Genomic DNA, 25019 nt, shown 5'->3' with positions numbered 1-25019 from the left:
TGTAATTCTATAAACAGGTACATTTATTATAACGCTCATTGTTTGCGCATTTTTATTTTTTTTATAAAGTTTTCTAGACAAAGAGAGAAAAAAAAATCTTACTTTTCGAGATAGCATGGATTTCGGCTGTTGGAATATAATGTTATTTTTAGTTTTGTATCGGTTTTAGTTCTTTAGTCATATCTTTTTGATAGTTCCTTTAATTCTTATGTTATAATTTTAGATAATTTAATACTAATCGGATTAATTTGATTTTGTAGATACTGCTACGAGTATATAAAAAAAGTTTCGACTTCTGCCGAATTTGAAAATGACACCACGACCCCAAGAATTTCCTTCCTCAAAAGCCGATGCAGATGGAGAGAGAGTAGTTATCTCTGGCATGGCCGGTCTGTACCCTGATTGTCACGATGTGAAACAATTATCTGAAGTCTTATATAACAAGGTTTGTTTTTTACATAACTAGCAGTCCCGGTAAACTTCGTGTCACTTTCAAACCTTCCCTGGACTTCTACGAATATTTTAAGACTAAAATTAGCCCAATCCGTTCAGCTGTTTTCGATTTTTAGCGTTACTAACACAATTGAAAATCCATTTTATATATATAGATAACCAGAGTAAGGTTGCCGCTTAATTTATTGAGAAAGGATTCCAAAACATTATTTATTTGAAGCATTCACATACCTACTGTTGAAAAATATCCAAAAGTGTATCTGTATGTATAGAATAGAATAGAATGAACTTTCAAGATATTGTACAAACATAAATTACATTCAGCAAAGATACAAGAACGCAAAGGCGACTTTATTGCTATTGAGCAATTTTTCCAAGCGACCTTTGGTATCTATAGGAGTACAATAATAATTAACATAGGGTATAATGTGCACTAATAAAAACTTTAAGGTTGGGTTGCCTCAACTAACTTTAACTATATCTGTAACTTTAACTTTAACTACAATGCAAAATGTCAAATCTTTGGTTATAGTTAAAAATGGACGCCATCAAGACGCCATATTTAACCATAACCATATAGAGCTCGACACGGTTTTAAATGCACGTGGCGAAAAAAGGAACTAACGCTGTCATCATACAAAAACGCCATTTTTGACAGTTCTCTTTTACCAGCAGCGCCCCCGCCCACGTTCATTTATAACCTTGTTGGACCAGCCCAACCTAATTATTGAAACTTAACAACTACAGTCTGTCAAAAAAGTCATGAAATTAAAAAGTGGCAACATCGTAGTGTCATCCCTTTCAAATCAATCTAAGAAAAAAGGAATGACACTACGATGTTGCCACTTTTTAATTTCATGACTTTTTTGACAGACTGTACTTAACTTTTATTCTAATAATATACCTATGTATATTATTATCTTTCTGTCTTAAGCCTAGATGCTTAAGCAATTTAGATAAATGATGAGTATAATATTGGAACCTTAATGTAACGTACCTCAATATAACAACTTCCTCGATGTCACGATTTTTTTGTAATCCCCTTGAATTGTCCATGTAAGAGTCAATGTAAATTATAACTTTACATTGCAAACATTAATAGCAAACAACCTCTTTGCAAGGAATTTTAACTGTTAAGAAAAAGTTTAAATACCTCTGATAAATGAATTTTGTCAACTCGAAACCTTTATCTATAATATAAAAATGAGTCGCTGAATGTGTTGCTAAGCGCAAAACTCGAGAACGGTTGGACCGATTTCGCTAATTCTTTTTTTAAAATATTCCTTGAAGTACGAGGATGGTTCTAACGGAGAGAAAAATTCTAAAAAAAAAAATTAATTTCCTGAAAAAGTCTAAAATCAACACTTTTATATACAGGGTGTAACAAAAATAAGTGATAATACTTTAGGGTGTGTACATGTTCCTTGTAGAGAGTTCACTGTGAAAGTAGCAGGGCTGAAAGACCAAAATTTTTTTCCACTTTTGTATGGGGAAACTCGTGACGCTCGGGCCCTTGCCCATACAAAAGTGAAAAAAAAAAATCATCTTTCAGAGCTGCTACTTTCACAGTGAACTCTCTACAGGGAACACGTACACACCCTAAAGTATTATCACTTATTTTTGTTACACACTGTATAAAATGGATTTTCAATTGTGTTAGTAACGCTAAAACTCGAAAACGGCTGAACGGATGGGGCTAATTTTAGTCTTAAAATATTCGTAGATGTCCAGGGAAGGTTTTAAAGTGACACGAAGTTCACCGGGACAGCTAGTATTATTATAAAGTTGACAAAAAATTCTTAATCTAAAAAAACTATTTTTACCTCTTTATCTATACAGTGTGTTAGTGTAAACACCGTTATCCTTGAAACCATCAAATGAGCCAGTCAAAATGAACAACTTTTTCTATGAGAACAATGCTGGGAACTCGAAAAAGAAATGCCGTCTTCATACGGATGCCCGGATCGCAATTTGTATGGGTATGAAGACGGATTTTTTCGAGTTCCCAGCATTGTTCTCATAGAAAAAGTTGTTCATTTGGACCGGCTAATTTGATGGTTTCAAGGATAACGGTGTTTACACTAACATCTTGTATAAGTATACTCAGTTCAACGAATTACTTGAAATAACGAATATTTTACTTGTTTTCTTTCGATTTGTTATATCGAGGTTGTTCTGTAGATACCTATATTGAATTCCGGGAAAAGACGTAAAATAGTATTTGTGAAGAAAAAAACCGTTAAAACCGTTTTATTTATTTGAAGATCAACCCCATTAAGAAGACGAACCGCTGGCAACACAATCACCCTGAGGTAGCCCAGTTCAACGGAAATATACCGGATCTGTCGTATTTCGATGCTCAATTCTTTAAAGTGCATTATCGTCTATGTAACAACATGGACCCGATGGCTCGTAAAATCCTTGAGCAATCTTACCAAGCTATTTACGATGCAGGTATGGTAAAATACTAAAACAATCACTGATAAGTGATAATTATTATGTTACTATTTATTGAATTTAAAATGTTGAATACTTATAAGTCATAACTCATAACATACAAAATATTATGACTTGCCAAATGCTATAGATCCACTCACATACAGAAGGCTATTTAACTCTTAATTTAATTTTTTATTCAGGTGTTAGTCCCGAACATTTGTCGGGAAAGAAAGTTGGTGTTTACATTGGAACATGTTTCTCGGAAACGGAAAAGGCATGTTTCTATGTCGCCAGCTCTAGAACAGGATTTGGTATTGCCGGGTAAGATAATATACCTTTCAATAAAAATTAAAATTCCCTGTCTCAAAAACTACTGAACCGATTTTGATGAAACTTGTAGTATTCCCTAAATTGAACAATACCTATTATAACACAACAAAAGACTTACTAAATCGTACTTGTAGTGCCGGAGATATGTTAACATACATACATACACCTTTGAAATTTGGCACGTATTTTGTTCAGGCGCTGATATCTATTTATCAGCGTCTGAATTTATATTTTTAACCGGCTTCGAAAAATGAAGTTATTAATTCAACCTGTATGTATGTAATATTTCCAGAACTGCCTAGTTTTCTTATAATATAATTATGTTAGTCTATACTAACATATACGAATTGATAACGTCCTTTTTTGAAGTCGGTTAAAAATATAAATAGTTAAATAATAACGTACTTCAACAATTAGCAAAAGAATCGATGTGGTTGTAAGTTAACTGGTCATCATATATTTTAATTTAACTAATGTCCACGAATTTCAAAATGTTTGATTAAAATGATACGTTAAATCAAAATGTCACGCATCTGTGTCGCACACCACGACGTGTTGCAGTCGCTGGAAGCTGAGCGACATAACCAGCGTCGAACACTTTCATGCTAATATACACATCCTGCTTGAAACCCCAAAAGAAGCGCAGTAAAAGATTACGGAGATAGTACCGTAGACAGAACGATTCAACCATCATGGGAAAAACGGAACAAAAGACAGAATGTTCGCGGAGACTTCGATGCATGCGATGCTCCTGAACCCGAATGATGAAAATAATGATAGTAGAGAATAATCCATTTTATGACATATTTTTTAGGTGTAACAAGAGTATGTTCGCCAACCGTATTTCTTACTGGCTAAATGCAAAAGGTCCATCCATGTCGGTGGATGCAGCTTGCTGCAGTTCCTTAGCCAGTTTGGAATTGGCTTATAACGCCATTTCTCGTGGAGATTGTGAAGCTGCTATTGTTGGTGGTGGTTATTTGTGCTTACATCCACAGTCTTCTGTGCACTATGGAAGGTAAATAAGAAAACGTTACAATTTTGTTAATGCTCTGATAATAATCTTAAATTTTTCTTGGAATAATTAATTATATTTTATTTTTTATTACAGAATCATGAATTTAAGCATGGACGGCAAGACAAAATCTTTTGATACGGATGCCGCTGGTTGTGCTAAATCAGAAGCCATTAATGTTTTATTCTTACAAAAAGCTAAAGATGCACTGAGGTAAATAAAATTATAAATAATTGTCGATTAACTGCTTCAGTTATTTATCAAAGTAATTAAAAAAAATATTATTTTTAAGGATATACGCTGATGTGGTCCATGTGAAAACTGAATACACTTCACTTATAAATGCTGAAACTGGTCCAAAATTTGGATTTTATCGTAATCCTAAAGATACAACCAAGTTCTTAAATGAATTCTATCAGTATGCTAATATTTCTCCTCAAGCCATTGAATACGTTGAAGCTTTTGGTTCAGGTAACATTGAAAACTTATGAACATCGAATTTAGAAAATTTTGCCGTCAATATAGAGGCTGATAGAGGTATTATTAAAATAGTAACTTACAAAATATAATGTCTCGGGACACAATGGATGACCATTCATATTAATTTTGTACTTTATCATATTTTATATTATGTATAATACTCAAAGATTACTTTTAGATATTAAATTTAATAATAATAATATAAAAAGCTAATTTTGATATTCAATTTTCACTAGCTGTACCTGAGGCTGACAAATCCGAACTGGAGGCTATTGACGAAGTCTTTTGTAAGGAAAGGAAAAAACCTTTGTTAGTTGGAAGTGTTATGTCTAATATTGGGTACAGTGAAGCAGCATCAGGAATAGCAGCTGTAACGAAAGTGAGTCTTATGGAATAATATATTATGCTATTTGATGAAGCCACTGAAGCTTTAATTTCAAATAGTATAATTTATTAACCTATTGTGATATTTTTTAATATTAGAAAGTGGTTAGATTTCTTAGCTTTTTGACTTTAACGCCTCCATCGTAGGCATCGCAGGCACAATAGATTTTACACATTTTAAGGACACCATATTTAACGATAACCATAACCGCTCATACCTACGAAATTTTTTCGTGAAAATTTACTATGGGTCACAGTGTTGTTATAACAAATATTTTTCCTGTCGATTTTACGGATAATTCAATTTTTTATACTCTCAATCCCATTAACTGCAGCTTTAATAGAAAAATAAACGCAATAGACATCTGTCAAATTCTGTGGTCAAAGTTAAGGTTAAGTTAAGTTAGCCTTAACCTAACCATAACTGTAACTATAACCACGCCTCTGGTGCAACCCACTTGAAAAACCTTCAAATATTGCGTTTAAAAATACTTTCATAAATTTTCAGGTGCTCTTAGGTTTCTATCACGGTGAACTAGCGGCCAATTTGCATTACGAGTCTCCTCAAATGGATGTTCCAGCATTGAATGAGGGTCGTATAAAAATTGTGGACCACCACGCAAAGTTTCATCGAACTTACGCTGCTGTTAACAGTTTGTCCATCACTGGTACCAACGGTCACGTTTTACTGCATGGTCACTATAAGCCTAAAGTAAGTTTTTTAACAAAATATTTTTTTTTAAAAGAGGAACAACTTCTCTTTTATTTTCAATTCCTTACATTTTTTACGGACGAATTGAAAAAAAAATTATAGTGTTTTTACCTCTAGAACAAGTAATTCTACAGAAAAAGTAGCTGCCCCGTCAAACGGTTCTTTGCCATATAAAATATTTCGCCCGTATTATTTTATTGAAGTGACTAAATAGGTATGTCACCATGGCAACATCCATCGCTATCCCGTCGCACAAACAATAGTCGCCGTCAGTCTCGAGTTGTAATAATTTACTATTATTTATTCAACAAATACACTTAAAAATATAAAAAATACCCAGTAGCCGATTCTCAGACCTATTGAATATGCATATAAAATTTGGTAAAAATCGGAGGAGCCGTTTCGGAGGAGTACGGTGACTAACATTGTGACACGAGAATTTTATATATATAAGGTAATTTAATCAAATACGACAGAAGATAAATGGAATTGCTAGATTGTAAAACTAAACCATAACATTTTCTATTTCAGGATCTTAACCGATACAAAGCAAATATACCACGCATAGTACTTTTATCAGGAAGACAGGTGAGTTCAGTGACAAAAATCATTGACGACCTAAAGTCACGACCTATAGACCCCGAGGAGCATGCTCTGCTTCATAATATTCACGAGACAAGTATTTCCGGACATTTGGGACGAGGTTTCGTAATACTAGGTAAATATTATTTCGTAATAATATTGTATTAATTAAAAGATTGGCAAGATAGGCTATGCCTAGTACAGCACCCAAAATAGGCTCTGAGACGTATGATAAACAATATTACATGGTATGAAAATAAATTAATTAAGAATATTGAAAAATTCAATTTATTACAATTTATTAAACACACACACATTGTAACTTATGATTGAAAAGATATGATTAAAACATTAGAGTTTACTCTAAAGTTTTTTTTACAATAATATGTATGTGAAATAATACAAAAATCAGTTAGAACATGAATCATTAAAAAAATATATATTACTTAATTGCTAGCTATTTAGAAACTTATATTATTAGATAAACACTATTACCCTATTCCCTCTTAAAAGGCCGGCAACGCACCTGCAGCTCTTCTGATGCTGCGAGTGTCCATAGGCGATGGAGGTTGCTTTCCATCAGGTGACCCGTTTGCTCGTTTGCCCCCTTATTTCATAAAAAAAAATATTTTATTTTTAGTAACGACCAATGAAAGTTACAAGTCGATACGTGTTCGTTACACCGCCTGCGGGGATTGCCCGCATGCTTTATACCGACCGTGACATCGACCAATGAAATTCATCGGTCGATATACAGCTTGCGGGACGCGAGTTGCCATGTTTCCGACAGTTCCCAATGGCCGCCATACTACTGCAAAGGAGATTTTTTTTTATTTGTACCACCCTGAAACTTTTTTTAACAGTTCCCTGTATGATCATAAATAGAAGTCTGATAATGCCATACCTGTGTGTATTGAATGAGAACAATATTTTTTCAAAATCCTAAGATTTCATTCGTAATCATCATCATGATCTTCTACTGTATCACACTCCAAATGCAATTGTAACTCCTTACACAATGTTTCTGACGCGCCATGCCTGTTTCTATTTTTCAGTAAAGTTCGCACCTAAAATCTTTTTCTCTTCTCCTTCAGTGACGCCAATAGTTTCTTCTTCAATAAATCACAGACAGTCAAAATTGCTCCGCGTAACATCAATTGTTGTTTCATGGCAAGAACGTCTGTAACTGGCGACGAACACAGAGGTTCTCCCCAGCCCTGCGGGCCCTATCGACTAATGAAAACGGTTCCCCGAATGCGGGCCCTGTGGCATGCGTTTCAGAAATCTCCCGCACCCCGCATGCGATCCCTATCGACCAATGAAAATGAGCCATATTTTAATATTGTAGTAACAACCTGTAGCACCCCCGCTCCCGTAGGCCTAGGCGTAGCCCATTTCGTAGCTCTACGAAATGGGCTACATATTTTTCCTCTTCATATTAATGATTAAGTATTAATTTTTAAAACAAAATCACGAATTTTCTATTGACGTTGAAATTCCGAGAGAATTTCAACGTTAAATTTTACGTGGGAGAGCCATGCTTTGGCACGAATGGGCCGGCTCGACCGGGGAAATACCACGTTCTCACAGAAAACCGGCGTGAAACAGCGCTTGCGCTGTGTTTCGCCGAGTGAGTGAGTTTACCGGAGGCCCAATCCCCTATTCCCTACCCTACCCTATTCCCTTCCCTTCCCTTCCCTTCCCATCCCTACCCTTCCCTATTCCCTCTTAAAAGGCCGGCAACGTACCTGCAGCTCTTCTGATGCTGTGTGAGTGTCCATGGGCGACGGAAGTTGCTTTCCATCAGGTGACCCGTTTGCTCGTTTGTCCCCTTATCTCATAAAAAAAAATGCGTCTACGTATCTTCGTAGCAGTGTCGTAGAGCCTAGAGGCTCTACGACACTGCTACGAAGATACGTAGACGCATCTCTCTCGGAATTTCAACGTCAATAGAAAATTAGTGATTTTGTTTTAAAAATTAATACTTAATCATTAATATGAAGAGGAAAAATATGTTTTTAGGGTTCCCTAACCAAAGGGTGAAGACGGGACCCTATTACTAAGACTTTGATGTCTGTCTGTCCGTCTGTCTGTCTCCAGGCTGTATCTCAAGAACGGTGATAGCTAGAGAGTTGAAATTTTCACAGATTACGTATTTATGTTGCCACTATAACAACAAATACTAAAAATAAATTAAATATTTAAGGGAGCCCCCCCATACAACAAACTTTATTTTTTATATTAATAATGGCAGCAGGTAGGCACTTGATATTTTCACAAAGGTCTTGAATATAATATGTCTAATTTAATAATTAATAATAATAATAAAATAAAATAAAAATTTAAGGCATAAATAATAGTACCTGGATGACCGAGCTTTGCTCGGTATACCAAACACTCATTGACTTCGTGTTACTTAACAACGCCATCTGCTGGAATAGCTTTAGCTGTTTTTGTGTCGTTAAAGCAATTAGTTGCTCACAAAATAGTATTATTATTCGCCAATAGATGTCAGGAAAGGTCATATTTTTCAGTTTATCGATTATCGATAAAACACGAATAAAAAGACATTTATCGCCCCTGAAACCCCCTATATACTAAATTTTTATACATATATATTTATTACACAAACCTAAACCCCCTATATACAAAATAATTATATATATATATATATATATATATATATATATATATATATATATATATATATATATATATATACATATATATTTTATACACAAACCTAAACCCCCTATATACAAAATAATTATATTATATATATATATATATATATACAAGAATTGCTCGTTTAAAGATATAATATTAAAATTATTTTGTTTTTAGTATTTGTTGTTATAGCGGCAACAGAAATACATAATCTTTAAAAATTTTAACACTCTAGCTACCGTTATTGAGTTACAGCCTGGAGACAGACAGACGGACAGACATCGAAGTCCCAATAATAGGGTCCCTTTGGGTACGGAACCCTAAAAAGAAGAAGAAGATGTATTATAATGTGATATTCAATTTAAGATACAAATGAAAAGGACGAAACTGTTAGTCTATGCGAAGTTAGCGATTACTATGACTATGTTAAGCGCCCGCTGTGGTTCGTGTACAGCGGAATGGGCTCGCAGTGGCCTGGAATGGGAACACAGCTTATGCGTATTCCTATTTTCTCTGCTGCTATTGAGAGGTAAGGACTGTTGTTGTGTAGTGTTGGTTAGTTTATAACCAACCAAACCAAAGCACAATTTTTAAAAGCTATGTCTCACACAACTTAAGCCCATTTCACAGCAAAAAAAAATCTTCTAAAGCTTTTGAAAGTTTTTTTTTATAAATCTGCTATTTTTACCGAAATAAAAATTAAACATTGAAAAGAATTAAGCAAAAAAAATCATAAACAGACTCAAAAACTAATTATAATATTATGTCAATGAATTTTTATAGATGTCACCGGGTGCTTAAACCTAAAGGCGTTAACATAGTTGATATCATAACTTCGAATGATAAGAACATTTTTGACAACATACTGCACTCTTTCGTTGGTATTACCGCCATTCAAATTGGACTAACTGATGTCTTGCGAGCAATGGATATACATCCTGATAACATCATAGGTAAATCCATATTAAATGAATGTATTTCTTCTAATACCTATGTAAAATAATAGAATAGAAGAAATGTAAATATTGTTAAGTTAAGTCATTTGTACGTAGTAATAAATGAAATGTATTGTGAAGTTTAACAAACTTAACTTATTTCAACAGGACATAGTTTGGGTGAAATCGGATGCGCCTATGCCGATGGCTGTTTTACGGCTGAAGAAACAATTCTTTGTTCTTACAGCCGAGGCTTGGTCTCTATTCAAACACCTTTAATTCGTGGATCAATGGCAGCTGTTGGGCTTGGATATAAAGAGGTTCTATCTATATCTATATTCTATCGTTCATTATTATCTGTACATTAATTAATTATCAATTTATCTATCTGTTTCAAATGAAAGTCTGTAATTAATTTGACTGCCACAAATTTACGTTTCAGATTATAAACCTCATTCCTCCAGAAATAGAGGTTGCTTGTCACAACTCTTCTCAGTCCTGTACAATTTCCGGGCCAGCAGAGATAATGAGTGAATTTGTTAAAAGTCTAACCGCTAAAAAAATATTTGCCAAAGAAGTACCGTGCTCAAATATAGCATACCATTCCCGATATATTGCTGATGCTGGTAATAATAATTAGACATTACTATTAATTATATTCTATAACTAAAATAATAGTTTTAGTAAGAGAAAATATTATATTATTATCTAGCTTATTTTTAATTGTACTTGGCGATATAAGAAAATGTTTTTTTAGGACCTGGTCTGCGCGATTATATGAGCAAACTTATCAAAACTCCAAAACTTCGAAGTCCACGTTGGCTTTCGACTTCAGTGCCACAAGAAAAGTGGGGTGAACCAGCAGCTAAGTATTGTTCAGCTGAATATCACACTAACAATTTGCTGGTAAATACAGTTCAACGATTTTCTTATAATAATATTAATCAGCCTTCATCCTTCATCCACTAAATAATGTTTGCTCTGCAGAACTCTGTGCTATTCGAAGAGACGTCCCAGCTAATTCCACCTGATGCAGTGTTAATTGAGATTGCCCCTCACGGTCTTCTGCAAGCTATCCTAAAGCGATCCTTACCAGAGTCTTGCCGACTTTTGCCATTAACTCGACGTGGACATCCAGACAATGTACAAATGGTACTTGAGACTGTGGGAAAGTAAGCATGTATACAATCTCATTCTAGTTGAGTCACATAATATTATATATATTATTTTATTGAGAATGTTACTAGCTAATCATTATTATACAATATACATGACGTATATTGTGAGTAACATCAATAATTTTACTTTATTCGTATAGATATTAAAAATATTCATTGTTTAGGAGTAAATTATGCCTATTTCTATTTTGGTAACTCACTCACACTAACATAATTTTGAAATAATATCTCAATAAAAAACCAAAGTTTGGGCTCTATCATATTAAGTATATGAGTTCTTTAATTTTAAACATTTTTAATCAGCATGCACTTTAAACTACTTTACTCTACGAGTAGGGATTTGTGGATCATGAATTCTTTTCATTCATTATTTTAAAAGGGGCTAATAATATTACGATTGCTTGGTTTTGTGTTACAGTCTTTCAATGGAGGGATTTTTGCCGAAAGTAAAAGCATTGTATCCAAAAATAGAGTTTCCAGTTTCAACGTCGACCCCTATGTTATCGCATTTGGTTGAATGGGCACATCAAGAAAAATGGTAAAGTATTTTTTTACAATTCAATAAATATAAAAGAGTAACCCTGAAAAGCTGACAATCCATTATTATTTGAGCAAAAACAAAATTGCTTGACGATTATGCTATTAGTTTAGAAACCAAAAAAATCTGGATCATAATTCATTCATCAAAACAGAAAGAATATAATTACACACGTAGACTAGTCAAACTTATCACACTTTCTTTATTTGACATGAAGTGTTTTTGTTATATTCTATACATATTAAAAAAAAAAAGTTGCTTTTCCCTCATGTCCTTTTGTTCCCTTTAACCCTTAGCTGGTTTCGCTAAAAAAGGCAACGTATCTGGTATCGGGGTTAAAAAGTGACCCCACTCCAATGAAACATAAAAAATATATCAAAACAGCTTTTTTTCAAATCAATTAGTTTTGTATACTGAAATAAATCTCTTAACCCAAATAAATTTCAGCTTTTAAGGTCAATAACATTCATAAATAATATTTTTTCCTTATATATAAAATAGATCTAAGTTTTCGATCATACTTAGAAGACTGTTAGTTTAGGAGCCCTTAAATATATTAAAACATAAACATATATTTTATTTCTTTTTTTATTTGGTTTTCTTATATAATTTAAATAGTAAAACACATGAATTTCTTTTGATATCGACTAAAAATAAAAAAATGACAGACCAGAAACCAAAAAATACTCGTAAAATTTTACTATTTTGTATGTGATTTTGGCAAAATTTTCTTTACATTACAATAATAAGTACTTGCTATACACGATACACATTGTTTGCTTCTAGAATTATAAGAATCCGAAACTGTAACTATGATAATTTCGCTAGAACAGCTGATTTCCTTCCTCTTCTTACGATCGTAAACTGTTTGATGTTGCAGACTGTTATCATAGTTTTCAGGGTGATTTCTGAATTAGATTTCGAGTACTTATTTCATAAAAGCCAGTTTTGGTTTAATATTCCCGATATATCGAAAAAATATTAAAAACCATTACAAGGTACCGCTGAAAAAAAAACATACACTTCTGGTATCGGGGTTAATTTTTGACCCCAGCACTGTATGTAATTCTGCTTTCAGCAACAGTAGAGCCACGTACGTTCGTCATCCGCCGCACTATCCGACGTAACGAGATTACACAGAATCAGAAGAGTGTACATATGTTTAAATAGTAAAGATATCATAGAAAATTCAAACGCCTGGTGTAACTTTTGACCCCCGATACCAGTTAAGGGTTAATCTTTAAAACTACGCAACGGATTTTGATGAGTCTTTCAGTGTTAGATAGCACATTTATCGAGGAAGGCTATAGGCTATATTTTAACACACTAAGACTAATAGGAACGAAGAAATAGAGGAAAATGTGGAAAAAACTGGGAAAATTACTTGAAAGGGCTTACTTGAACGCGTTAATCTCAGGAACTAATGGTCTGATTTGAAAAATTATTTCAGTGTTAGATAGCCAATTTATTGAGGAAGGCTATAGGCTATATTTTATCACGCTAAAACTAATAGAAGAATGTGGAAAAACGGGGGAAATTATTTGAAAGGGCTTATCTCGCGAACTACTGGAGCAATTTTTATGTTATTTGGCACAGATAAGAAGGAGACCACGTGAAGGATCATAGGCTATCGATTTTAATCATTTTTTCAGTGGCTATATATTTTATACCCGTGCGGACCCGGGGCGGGTCGTTAGTAAAGGTATAATTTATGAAAAACCACAAAAATTTTATGAAAGATGGACTATATTGTTTTATGTCTTTAGGAGCTTAGCCCTTTACGCTGCTGCAAACAGAAGAACAGCTGCTGGCTCAAAATTCTTTATATCAACACATGATGACGAAAACAGTTACTTAAAGGGGCATGTCATCGGAGGTAATTATAATATAATTACACCATAATAATATTTTGTACGGAGATAGCTTTGACCTATATTGTCATTTAAAGCCTGCTGTCTTCTTATGTGTTATTCATAATTTTAGGTAAAATTAGATATCCGTTTGCTGCAGCTCTAGTGGCCGTATGGGATACCTTTGCCATGAGTTTAAATTTAAAGCCAAAATCACTATCGGTGCAATTCTCAGACATTTATTTCTTCTCACAACCTGTGCTACATGATCAGCGTCAGTTACGAATCAATATTACACTACAACGAGGAAGTGGGAGATTTGAGGTATTAAATAATCCATTACAATAAACTACTACCTAACTGTTAACAGTAGCTGCATATTGTTAATATCTGTGATATTATTGTCAATAAAACTAATTTATATATTATCAATATTCATAATTTACCTTCAGAATTTTCGTTTTACAGCTTAAACATTTTTTTCATTTCTCTTTATTTAATATAATATAATAAAGTTTGTTTATATCATTATGTAAGTTATTAATTTTTCACTTTTATCACGTTTTCATATGATATTTTTATTTGCATTATTGAAACATTTAAATAAACTTTTCTTTTTTAAGGTTATGAACCATAACTCTATGGTTGTCCAAGGAATTATCTCTAGTGATAACATTATCTCAAGAGATACTGTGCCGACACTTAATTCTCAAACTAATGTTACCGCTAAGGATGTATATCAACTTTTTTATGCCAGAGATTTTCAATACAAGTATGTCAAAATATATTATTCTTGATTGTGTCCCTTACGGCCCCTTACGGTGTGGATAACATCTTCACGTCACGATGTCGTCAACGTGGAACGGTGCGGTAACGTGGCCCGTTACGTTGTCGCGACGTGCTGGTGTACGGTACGGCAACGTTGCCGTGAAACTGCGCGTCACGTCAGCCGACGTGGCTAGATCCGTTGCGCTTGCTCAGTTAATGCACAATAGACATAACTTCCAGTACTTCGACAGTATCGGTCATAATATGACTGTGGTAAATCTGACAGCAAAACCTACCGTGTAAATTGTAATGGATGCCTTAGCAGTCAAAGTACTGGTAATTATGTCTATTGTGGTAGAATTATACAAGGCACGGCGACGTGCAACGTTGCGTCGTCGTGACGTGCATTTTCACGTCACGTTGACGTAAATTTTCACGTCACTACAACGTACCGTGCCACGTTACCGCACCGTTACACGTTGACGACGTCGTAATGTGGACATTACGACGTCGTCAACGTAACCAGAAGGCTCGTATATTCTAATATAATCTATCTATCCCTATTAAGGATGATGACAAGGTCAAAGATTAGCGAATTTTGTTAATTAAATAAAGAAATCACGGTGAAAAATAAGTGTTCCCAAAATTACAGCTCGATGGCATTTTTATTTTTTTTGTTATGCGCCTTCAAAGTTAGATAATCAAGTCGATTTTTTTTTCAATTAAATTTCTTAATATTCGTATACCAATCGATAACTTTTGCAATTAAAAGCAAATTTTGTTATGAAACCACTTTTATAAACGCAATATTTAATATACATATCGAACAAAGTTGTCTCCCGATGCGTACAAACTACGAAAGAGTGACGTCAGTCTTTCGTAGCACTTTGTATGGAGCGTTTCGGGCAGGTCTATTTTATGAGATGTTTGAATTGTCATACCTTGGTGAATTTTTAAGCTATCAGAGTCATTCTTTCAGCGATGTTTCTTCCAATTACCAATAAGAAAAAAAATAGTCATCTAGCCTATAATTGCTTTCCTTGCAGTTTTCAATTTTATTTTAAGTAGTGGAAAAAATATATTTTTTTACAGAAATATTTGAGATTGATAATTGAAATAACGTTGGAAATAAGTAATACAAATTTAAAAATTACTTTTTAGATGTGATTTCCAAAGCATACACAGTATTAATGAATCTTTATCTGAGGCTCAAATAGAGTGGAAAGAAAACTGGGTGACATTCTTAGATGGTATATTCCAACTGAATATTTTAAAGCGGAACCATGACACAGTCTCTAAATTAAATTTTATAAAAAAGTTAGTAATCGACGTGGAAAAACATAGTAAAATAATTGAACCGGCAAACAAGAATGGATTGTTGTTAATGGATGCAAATATCTTAGAAGTATATGACAGCACTATGTAAGTTTCGATTTTTATTATATTCGACTATATTGGTAATAAGTAATAACTGTTAACAAGTCATGTCTGTGCATATTTCAGTAATAAGTACAACAGTAATTTACAATTAAAAATATTAGGTTTATTTTCACATTATTTCATAATATACAATATACCCAATCATCTTGTCCAAATATGCCAGTTTTCTTGCAGTTTTCACTGTGATAGTGCACTCATTTAAGTAATTAGTGCACTATCACAGTTTGTTCGTATGGATATTATTAGTTCAATAATTTTTCTTCCAAGGATATAACGTTTTCATTTTCTTGTCATCACATAGTTTCCCAATTACTTATGTTTTCTCCGTTTGAACGTGCCGATAACTATTGAAATATTATTCAATAGTATTGAAATTTTAAAAATATATATGTCGCAGCCGACTGGTTTAAATAGCCGTTCAATCAAACAGCTAGGCCTTTGACTGAACAACGCCATTCAATCACACGGCTATACGTCGTGTTGCCGATTTGTTGACTACAACGTTCAACACTACAGCTAGACGACGCTTAGCCAACTGGTTTAATGGCAAATTAACTAGGGCGACCATTAGCTTAATATTATGTAATTTAGGAGAATAGGAAAACTTTTTGTATTTTATAGAAAGATTATTCTCGGATTAAGTTTAAGGGGTGACCAAAAGTTTAATGCAATAAGTAAAAATAAAAAATTCTGAGGCGTGTTTTGTGGCGGTCGCCGGCTGCTGCCGCAGCACAGTCACAGTTCTAACCTAACCTACTTTTGGACTTTCTGGATTGTGTTTGTTTTTGTTTTGACGGGGGGCTGCGCCCCCCGAGCCCCCTTTTTCTTTACTGACGGTCGCCGGCTGCTACCGCAGCACGCTCGCTGCGCTCGCTTGGCTCCCTCTGTGTTGTCTAAGTTCTAACCTAACCTAACCAACTTTTGGACTTTCTGGATTGTGTTTGTTTTTGTTTTGACGGGAGGCTCTGACCCCGAACCCCCCTTTCCGATCTGCTGCGTCCATCCATTTCATAATCCCGTAATTTCTCCTCGAATATTTGTTGAAATTTTGATTCACTCGTATGTGCCTCTACAATTTTTGTCTCTTTAATAACACTTGTAACTTTTATTAACTACTTTCTTTCCGAAAAACAACGACAAACACCAACAAACACTGAATCAGCTGTAGTGTTGAACGTTTTAAGCGACTAAAATATTCAATATAAAAGCTAGACGTGTGATTGAATGGCGTTGTTCAGTCAAAGGGCTAGCTGTTTGATTAAACGGCAGTTTAAACCAGTCGGCTGCGACATATACAATAAAGACATAAAACAGAATAATATAGCCTAGTAAACGAATGCCCAAAATGGGGGTCTGCTTGGAAAAGTCGAAAGCAGAAATTGTAACTTTGGTACTTTGTTTAGAGTAGTTAGGAGATAAATATACTAAAAGTCCTGACCCCTCCGAGGTGAGCTCGAGGGAGGGGGGGGGGGTAAAGAAGGTCCCGTTTTTTGGTTTTTTGCTTACTCATCAAAAACGATGCTTCGTACGAAATTCTCTTCTACTACATAATAAAAACTAATTAAATTCTCTACAACTTCGTCCTTTACACTTTGTATCTATCTCCCATCATTGCCTCGCTATGAGCTTCTAAAATTGGCCGATTTTCAAAAGTGTGTGTTTTTAGGGTTTCGTACCCAAAAGGTAAAAACGGGACCCTATTACTGAGACTTTGATGTCTGTCCGTCTTCCTGACCGTCTGTCTGTCCATCTGTCTGTCCGTCTCTTTGTCCGTCTGTCTGTCCTTCTGTATGTCCGTCTGTCTGTCTCCAGGCTGTAACTCAAGAACGATAATAGCTAGAGAGTTGAAATTTTCAGAGATTATGTATTTCTGTTGCCGCTATAACAATAAATACTAAAAACACAATAAATTAAATATTTTAGGGGGGCTCTCATACAACAAACTTGATTTTTCTCATACAAAAAACAATTAAATGTTGAATATCGAACCTTTGCCTGATTTTTTCGCTTAATATCACTTTGGAGAAATTGTTTATAATTAGCAAAACTAACGCATGATGCAATAATAAAGGGTGTTTTTTTTATTTCTTAGGAAAAATAAAAAATCGTATTATTGCACCATTCGCTAGCATTGCTTATTATAAATAGATGTACGGTTAAACCCAGGAAAGGTTCGATTTTTAATGTTTTATTGTTTTCCCATACATTTCTTAAAAATATGAAACAATATACTAAAATACAATTACTTTCCTGAAGTTTGCCATATACGATTACTTTCCAGAAGTTATTCCTTACCAGCAACACTATAAATTGATGCAATAATACTCGTATAGGGTGTTTTTATGTGATTTTTTCTTACCTTCTACCCTCATTAACTTTTTTTCCCATGGTTTAGAGATTTTTCGTCATACAATAAAATGTTCAACTTTTCAAGCCCACCTTTCATTTGGCGTATGTCTCAAAGTGCTACATTAGTTTGGACGATATGCCCCTCCTTTTTTAAAAATTAATTATTAATTATTTATTTTATTTAAATTTTATTTTTAATTATTAAAGTATAAATATAACTCAGTATTTTGTGAACATTTCAGCCTACCTTATGCCATGATAGATATCCAGCAAAAAAATTGCAAAAAAAAATCATGTTTGTTGTATGAGAGCCCCCCTAAAATATTTAATTTCTTTTGTTTTTAGTATTTATTATTATAGCGGCAACAGAAATATATAATCTCTGAAAATTTCAACTCTCTAGCTATTATCGTTCTTGAGTTATAGCCGGAGACAGACAGACGGACAGACAGAAGGACAGACAGACGGACAGACAGACAGACAAACAGACGGACAGACCGATGGACAGACAGACGGTCAAGAAGACGGACAGACATTAAAGTCTCAGTATAGGGTCCCGTTTTTACCCTTTGGGTACGAAACCCTAAAAAACACACTCGGCCAATTTTAGAAGCTCATAGCGAGGCAATGATTGGAGATAGATACAAAGTGTAAAGGACAAAGTTTGTAGAGAATTTAATTAGATTTTATCATGTAGTACAAGAGAATTTCGTACGAAGCACCGTTTATGATGAGTAAGCGAAAAGCCAAAAAACGGGACCTTCTTTACCCCCCCCCCCCCCCCCCCCCCCCCCTCCCTCGAGCTCACCTCGGAGGGGTCAGGACTTTTTGTATGTTTATCTCCTAACTAGTCTAAACAAGGTACCAAAGTCAAAATTTCTGCTTTCGACTTTTCCAAGCAGAATCATTCGTTTACTAGGCTATATACTGTTTGCTTCGATCATTATCTAAGACTGTTTGCTGCAAATATGCAAATTCATAAAATAGTCCTATATCGCGTATTTAAACTGTAAATGATGAAATGAACGTGAATTATACGTGGGCCATGCCATACCATGCTTCGGCACAAATGGGCCGGCTCGACCGGAGAAATACCACGTTCTCACCGAAAACCGGCGTGAAACAGCGCTAGCGCTGTGTTTCGCCGAGTGAGTGAGTTTACCGGAGGCCCAATCCCCTACCCTATTCCCTTCCCTACCCTCCCCTATTCCCTTCCCATCCCTACCCTCCCCTATTACCCTATTCCCTCTTAAAAGGCCGGCAACGCACCTGCCAGCAGCTCTTCTGATGCTGCGAGTGTCCATGGGCGACGGAAGTTGCTTTCCATCAGGTGACCCGTTTGCTCGTTTGCCCCCTTATTTCATTAAAAAAATGAGATTAGTATTTTCTCTTGTTTTTCAGTTGTGGGGGAGTAGTTGTAGAGGGTGTGAAGTTTGTTGATTTACCTGTTATTGAAGAGACAAGCGTTGTTTTAAGCAAACTAACTCAAGCACCGTTTTTTCCTACGAATGTTTCAGCTGTAAGATTTTTAAATAATTATATTATACTCCCAATCATTCATTCAATATTTTTGAAATCATAACTGTAGTGTATGTTAAATCATAAAGCCTATTTGAACATGACATAAAAATATAATATTTAAAGTACACGTGTTTATTGTAAATATATTTCAAAGGTTTGATATAAAAATCTCAAATACACTTTTAACTAGCTGCAATGTATAATCATTTTATATTTTTTTCAATTCACAGGAAAAAAATGCAATTAGTCTATTCTTACAAGTTGTGGCAGATAATGTTATGAAAAGAGAAGTAAATGTTTTTGAAATTCCTAAAAAATATAATGATTATTCAGAGTTCAATAAAATTGTTGAAGATGTCATAAATATAATACCCGATATAAAAGTAAATTATTTACAAATGAAGAGAGCTAACATCTTAGATGAGAATTATAGAGAATTTTCGTCAACTGTTGACTTATTATTACTTTCCGATTTGCTAAGTGATCCAGAGGTAAGTGAAGGTAATCTGTAATTTATACTGACGAGCTACAATGATGGAATTGAAAATAAATGTTTTTATTATTATTGTTGCAGTTACTTCAGACTCTATACAGTATATTACCACAAAATTCTTTCTTCGTCAATAAGCAAACCGAAAATTTATCAAGTCGTCAATGCTCTGATTTATACTTTATAGTCAGCGAATACAATGTAGACGATGCAAAATTGTATTTGGCTATTTGGAGACCTACTTCACTAGATCCCCTAGGATCTTTAGTAACACGTTCATCACAAGATATTCCTCCAACGGTAAAACATTAATCAGTTAATATTTTGATTTCGAGTGAAACTTTTTACTAAAACATTGATAATTTTTTAGAAAACATTGAACGGAGAATATTATTTGCCCTTAGACAATGTACTGAGCTCAGAAGATGACGGCATACTCACAGCAACTTCTCCAGGAGATCTTAATTCTTTAGTTTGGGTAAAATCTACAAGTGAAATAGAATCTAATGTTGATGTTAAGGTAATTTTTAATATCGTATCTATTCTTTTTTGACCGGAATAATGTAGTTAAATCTATTATTTTCTAATTTTAGGTTTGCTATGTCGGAGTAAACACTGCTTTGGTAAAGAAATTTTCGGAACCCAATTATTTAAGTAAAGAAAGTGTTCAAACGAATGATTTGTTTGATTTTAGCGGAATAACAAAAAGGTACATACAAAAGATTACTTTGTTTTATTATAATTCAAGAAATTTGAGTTATTTTATTTTCTTTACCTACTACAATTTTATAAACTTTAGATACTGATTCAAAATTTTCGTTCAACGAATAGTATTATATTATTGGATATTTAAATTAAAGCAGCAGACAAAATATACTTTGCACGATAACAGTATTAGTCTTATGATGATTTCGTATTTATCACATCTAAGATTTGTCAAAATTCGTTTTCTAACTGGTTCATAATAATGAATTATCATAGACTGCTGATACCAGCTTTAATAATCAAATATGCATAATATGACACACAATATGTTTTAGCGGCACAAGGGTAATGGGTGTCGTGCAAAGCGATACTATCGCTTCACGATTAAGATCCCATTCAGACTTGCTCTGGCCGGTTCCTGATCATTGGAGCTTAGAAGAGGCGGCCACGGTACCACTGGCATACTCTATGGCCTTCTATATTCTTGTAAGAAAAATTTCGTGTACCTATTGATATTTTTTAAATTACATTGAAATGATGATTCATATAAAATACGAGCTTTTGCCCGCGGCTTCGCTCGCGTTAAGAAGTATTATTATATACAAACTTTCATCCCCTATTTGAACCCTTTGGGGTTAGAATTTATCAAAATCCTTTCTTAGCGGGTGCCTGTGTCATAATATCTACCTGCATGCCAAATTTCAGCCCGATCCGTCCAGTGGTTGATAGATTGGGCTGTGCGTTGATAGATCACTATTTCAATCAGTCAGTCACCTTTGAGTTTTATATATATATATATATATATATATATATATATATATATATATATATATATATATATATATATATATATATATATATATATATATATATATATAAATATATAATAAAAAAATTGATAATAGACTTCATTATAATGGCCGTGTTCGTCGGCGTATTTTTGGACAAACCTTTTATTGCGCATGTCCAAAAGATGTCATGGCAACGCCATAACAGGTTGCTGGTCATGTCGTAAACAACGTCTTAATTGTTTATACATGATTAAAATAATAAAAGCTAAACATAAACACATAAGCCTAAATTGTCTAACAGCCGCACAAATAATTTATTTAACACTATGATAGTGTTTGATTATTTTATTTTGGAAAATATGGATATGGATCACTTGGAAAAATTAAAAAATTTAATTGTTTTTTTTATGAAATAAGAGGGCAAACGAGCAAACGGTTCACCTGATGGAAAGCAACATCCGTCACCCATGGACACACGTAGCATCAGAAGAGATGCAGGTGCGTTGCCGGCCTTTTAAGAGGGAATAGGGTAACAGGGGAGGGTAGGGATGGGAAGGGAAGGGAATAGGGGAAGGTAGGGAAGGGAATAGGGTAGGGGATTGGGCCTCCGGTAAACTCACTCACTCGGTAAAACACAGCGCAAGCGCTATTTCACGCAGGTTTTCTGTGAGAGCGTGGTATTTCTCCGGTCGAGCCGGCCCATTCGTGCCGAAGCATGGCTCTCCCACTGGTTTGTTCATTGCAACGCCACCAACAAATTGCAATTGGGTTAAATGTCAAGTCGTAAACAGTTTCGTTGCCATGGCATGACATGATTTGGACATGCGCAATAACTAGGTTTTGCAGCGAATGCGCTAAAAATTACGCCGACGAACACGGCCAAAATGTTATTTTGAGTTATTCTAATAATTTATTACTTCTAAATACAAATAATGGCCGTGTTCGTCGGCGTATTTTTGGACAAACCTTTTATTGCGCATGTCCAAAAGATGTCATGGCAACGCCATAACAGGTTGCTGGTCATGTCGTAAACAACGTCTTAATCGTTTATACATGATTAAAATAATAAAAGCTAAACATAAATACATAAGCCAAAATTGTCTCAACAGCCGCACAAATAATTTATTTAACACTATGATAGTGTTTGATTATTTTATTTTGGAAAATATGGATATGGATCACTTGGAAAAATTTAAAAATTTAATTGTTTTTTTTTTAATGAAATAAGAGGGCAAACGAGCAAACGGGTCACCTGATGGAAAGCAACTTCCGTCACCCATGGACACTCGTAGCATCAGAAGAGATGCAGGTGCGTTGCCGGCCTTTTAAGAGGGAATAGGGTAACAGGGGAGGGTAGGGATGGGAAGGGAAGGGAATAGGGGAAGGTAGGGAAGGGAATAGGGTAGGGGATTGGGCCTCCGGTAAACTCACTCACTCGGTGAAACACAGCGCAAGCGCTGTTTCACGCCGGTTTTCTGTGAGACCGTGGTATTTCTCCGGTCGAGCCGACCCATTCGTGCCGAAGCATGGCTCTCCCACTGGTTTATTCATTGCAACGCAACCAACAAATTGCAATTGGGTTAAATGTCAAGTCGTAAACAGTTGTCGTTGCCATAGCATGACATGATTTGGACATGCGCAATAACTAGGTTTTGCAGCGAATGCGCTAAAAATTACGCCGACGAACACGGCCAATGACATTGAACATTTCTCACAGATTTTTTGTTAACTTTAATTTATGAATATTTTGCAAACATAAAAACGATGCCTAAATGTAATATAAATAAAATGAATACTTATTTTTCAGTTTATTAAGTCTAGCTTGAGAATTAATGCTCCTGTCTTAATCCACGGAGGAGCCGGGGCTCTAGGACAAGCACTCATAAGTATAGCACTGGCACATGGCTGTGAAGTATTTACGACTGTCAGCAATAATGCCAAAAAACAATTCTTACGTAAATTATTCCCGAAACTTAAAAGTAAGTTTAATTTATTCCTAGATATATCCTGTTGTAACAAAATGTGTAAATAAAAACCATTTTAAACTTTCTTTTCAGGTGAATATATAGGAAATTCACGTGATGTTACTTTTTGTGACATGGTTCTTGATGCAACAAATGGAAAAGGATGTAGGACTGTAGTAACCTGTACTAAAGGGTACCTCAAAAACGTAAGTATAAAGTTACTTGTTAAAGTATCACTAAAACTTGATGGTAAGTATTAGAAATTTGTAGCACTTAGGTCCACATCAGTATGGGTAATGGCCAGTGAGCCAATGGCGATTTGAAAACATTTCACAGACAAACAACTACCGTAAGTCCTTACACAAGAAGAAAAAAAACTCAAGCCACAAGCACAAACTATACTAATGCTGACAAAGTTAATAAAAATAAAAAAGACGAGTTGCACTCCGGGAGTGCCGGTAGAAGTGAAAACTTGATTATTAACGTTGTGCATAAATAATGCATTTTTAACCCATTTTTTATGAAAATCGATTTTAAAAAATCGATTTTTTAAATTAATCGAAACCCTTACAATCGATTAAACTTTTAACCCATTTTTTATGAAAATCGATTTTTTTTTTAAAAATATCGACAGTCGAAAAAAAACAATCGATTGTTCGATTAATCGATTTGGATGTTACAACACTACTCTCCAACCGTCTTACGGTTTTTCGATCAGCACGAGAATCTGACGCGAGTTTCACAGTCTTTACCCATCCCACAAAAGTGCTCAGCGCCGCTAAAGAAGTTTTCACTTCAGTAATCCGACAAAACCACAATCAACAAAAAGTGTGCAGTAGATTATTTATCATTACACATAAACTTTTCCAGATATGTTTCAAATGCTGTGCATACACCGGGTTTGTGATTGATACTACACAAATTCAAAATCGTGAAGATTATAAGTTTGGCTTGCACAGCTTGAACTTGGAAAGACAATATGTTACAGTAGATTTTGCAACCCTATTCAAACCAGAATTCGTTGAAGAAGTGAAGGTAAGCGTTTTTATTGTAAGAAATTACAGTCTCATTACCTTATTTATATGAATTATTAATTGTATGCCTATAATGAATAATAATATTTTATTTTAATCAATTTCAATCAAATTTCACATCTTAGTGTAAGTACTCACATACGGTTTTGCTCGATCGAGCAATCACGTAGAGTAAAAACCACGGCTCGAGCTTTCGTCCACACATTCAGCATTGCTCGATAGTTTTACTCCAGTTCGAAGGAAATTAGCTACGAATAATAAAAACTAAGGAAGAGACTGTGTCAAAAAATTTGTCAAGCCGGCTTGATTCGAGCCTTCAAACTGGCTCCATGCGAGCCTTCGAGCTGTGAGTTTTACGGTCCACACGGTGGTTTTTGCTCGATTTCGAGTAAAA

The 25019-nt window shown here is 34.6% G+C and overlaps 1 protein-coding gene and 1 long non-coding RNA gene across 2 annotated transcripts in view; one reads left to right on the top strand and one right to left on the bottom strand.

Annotated features, from left to right (window-relative positions):
* Positions 1-25019, top strand: part of LOC121728374 (fatty acid synthase-like) — a 125531-nt gene continuing 100512 nt past the window's right edge. Inside the window, exons 1-6 of the mRNA XM_042116546.1 lie at positions 1-17; positions 261-445; positions 2718-2907; positions 3093-3213; positions 4037-4240; positions 4334-4450. Coding sequence (XP_041972480.1) covers positions 311-445; positions 2718-2907; positions 3093-3213; positions 4037-4240; positions 4334-4450 — 767 coding nt within the window. The 5' untranslated portion in view covers positions 1-17; positions 261-310. The remainder of the gene's footprint in view (positions 18-260; positions 446-2717; positions 2908-3092; positions 3214-4036; positions 4241-4333; positions 4451-25019) is intronic.
* LOC121728390 lies at positions 1449-2635 on the bottom strand. The gene is made up of 3 exons (XR_006035794.1): positions 2557-2635; positions 2050-2052; positions 1449-1463 (listed from the first exon to the last, which is right to left on the bottom strand). It is a non-coding gene; the product is annotated as an uncharacterized LOC121728390 (long non-coding RNA).

Source organism: Aricia agestis, chromosome 6 (genome assembly GCF_905147365.1).
Source record: "Aricia agestis chromosome 6, ilAriAges1.1, whole genome shotgun sequence".
In the NCBI taxonomy this organism is placed as follows: domain Eukaryota; kingdom Metazoa; phylum Arthropoda; class Insecta; order Lepidoptera; family Lycaenidae; genus Aricia; species Aricia agestis.
Note: the sequence above shows the minus strand (reverse complement) of the source record. Positions and strands in the feature narration are given on the sequence as shown.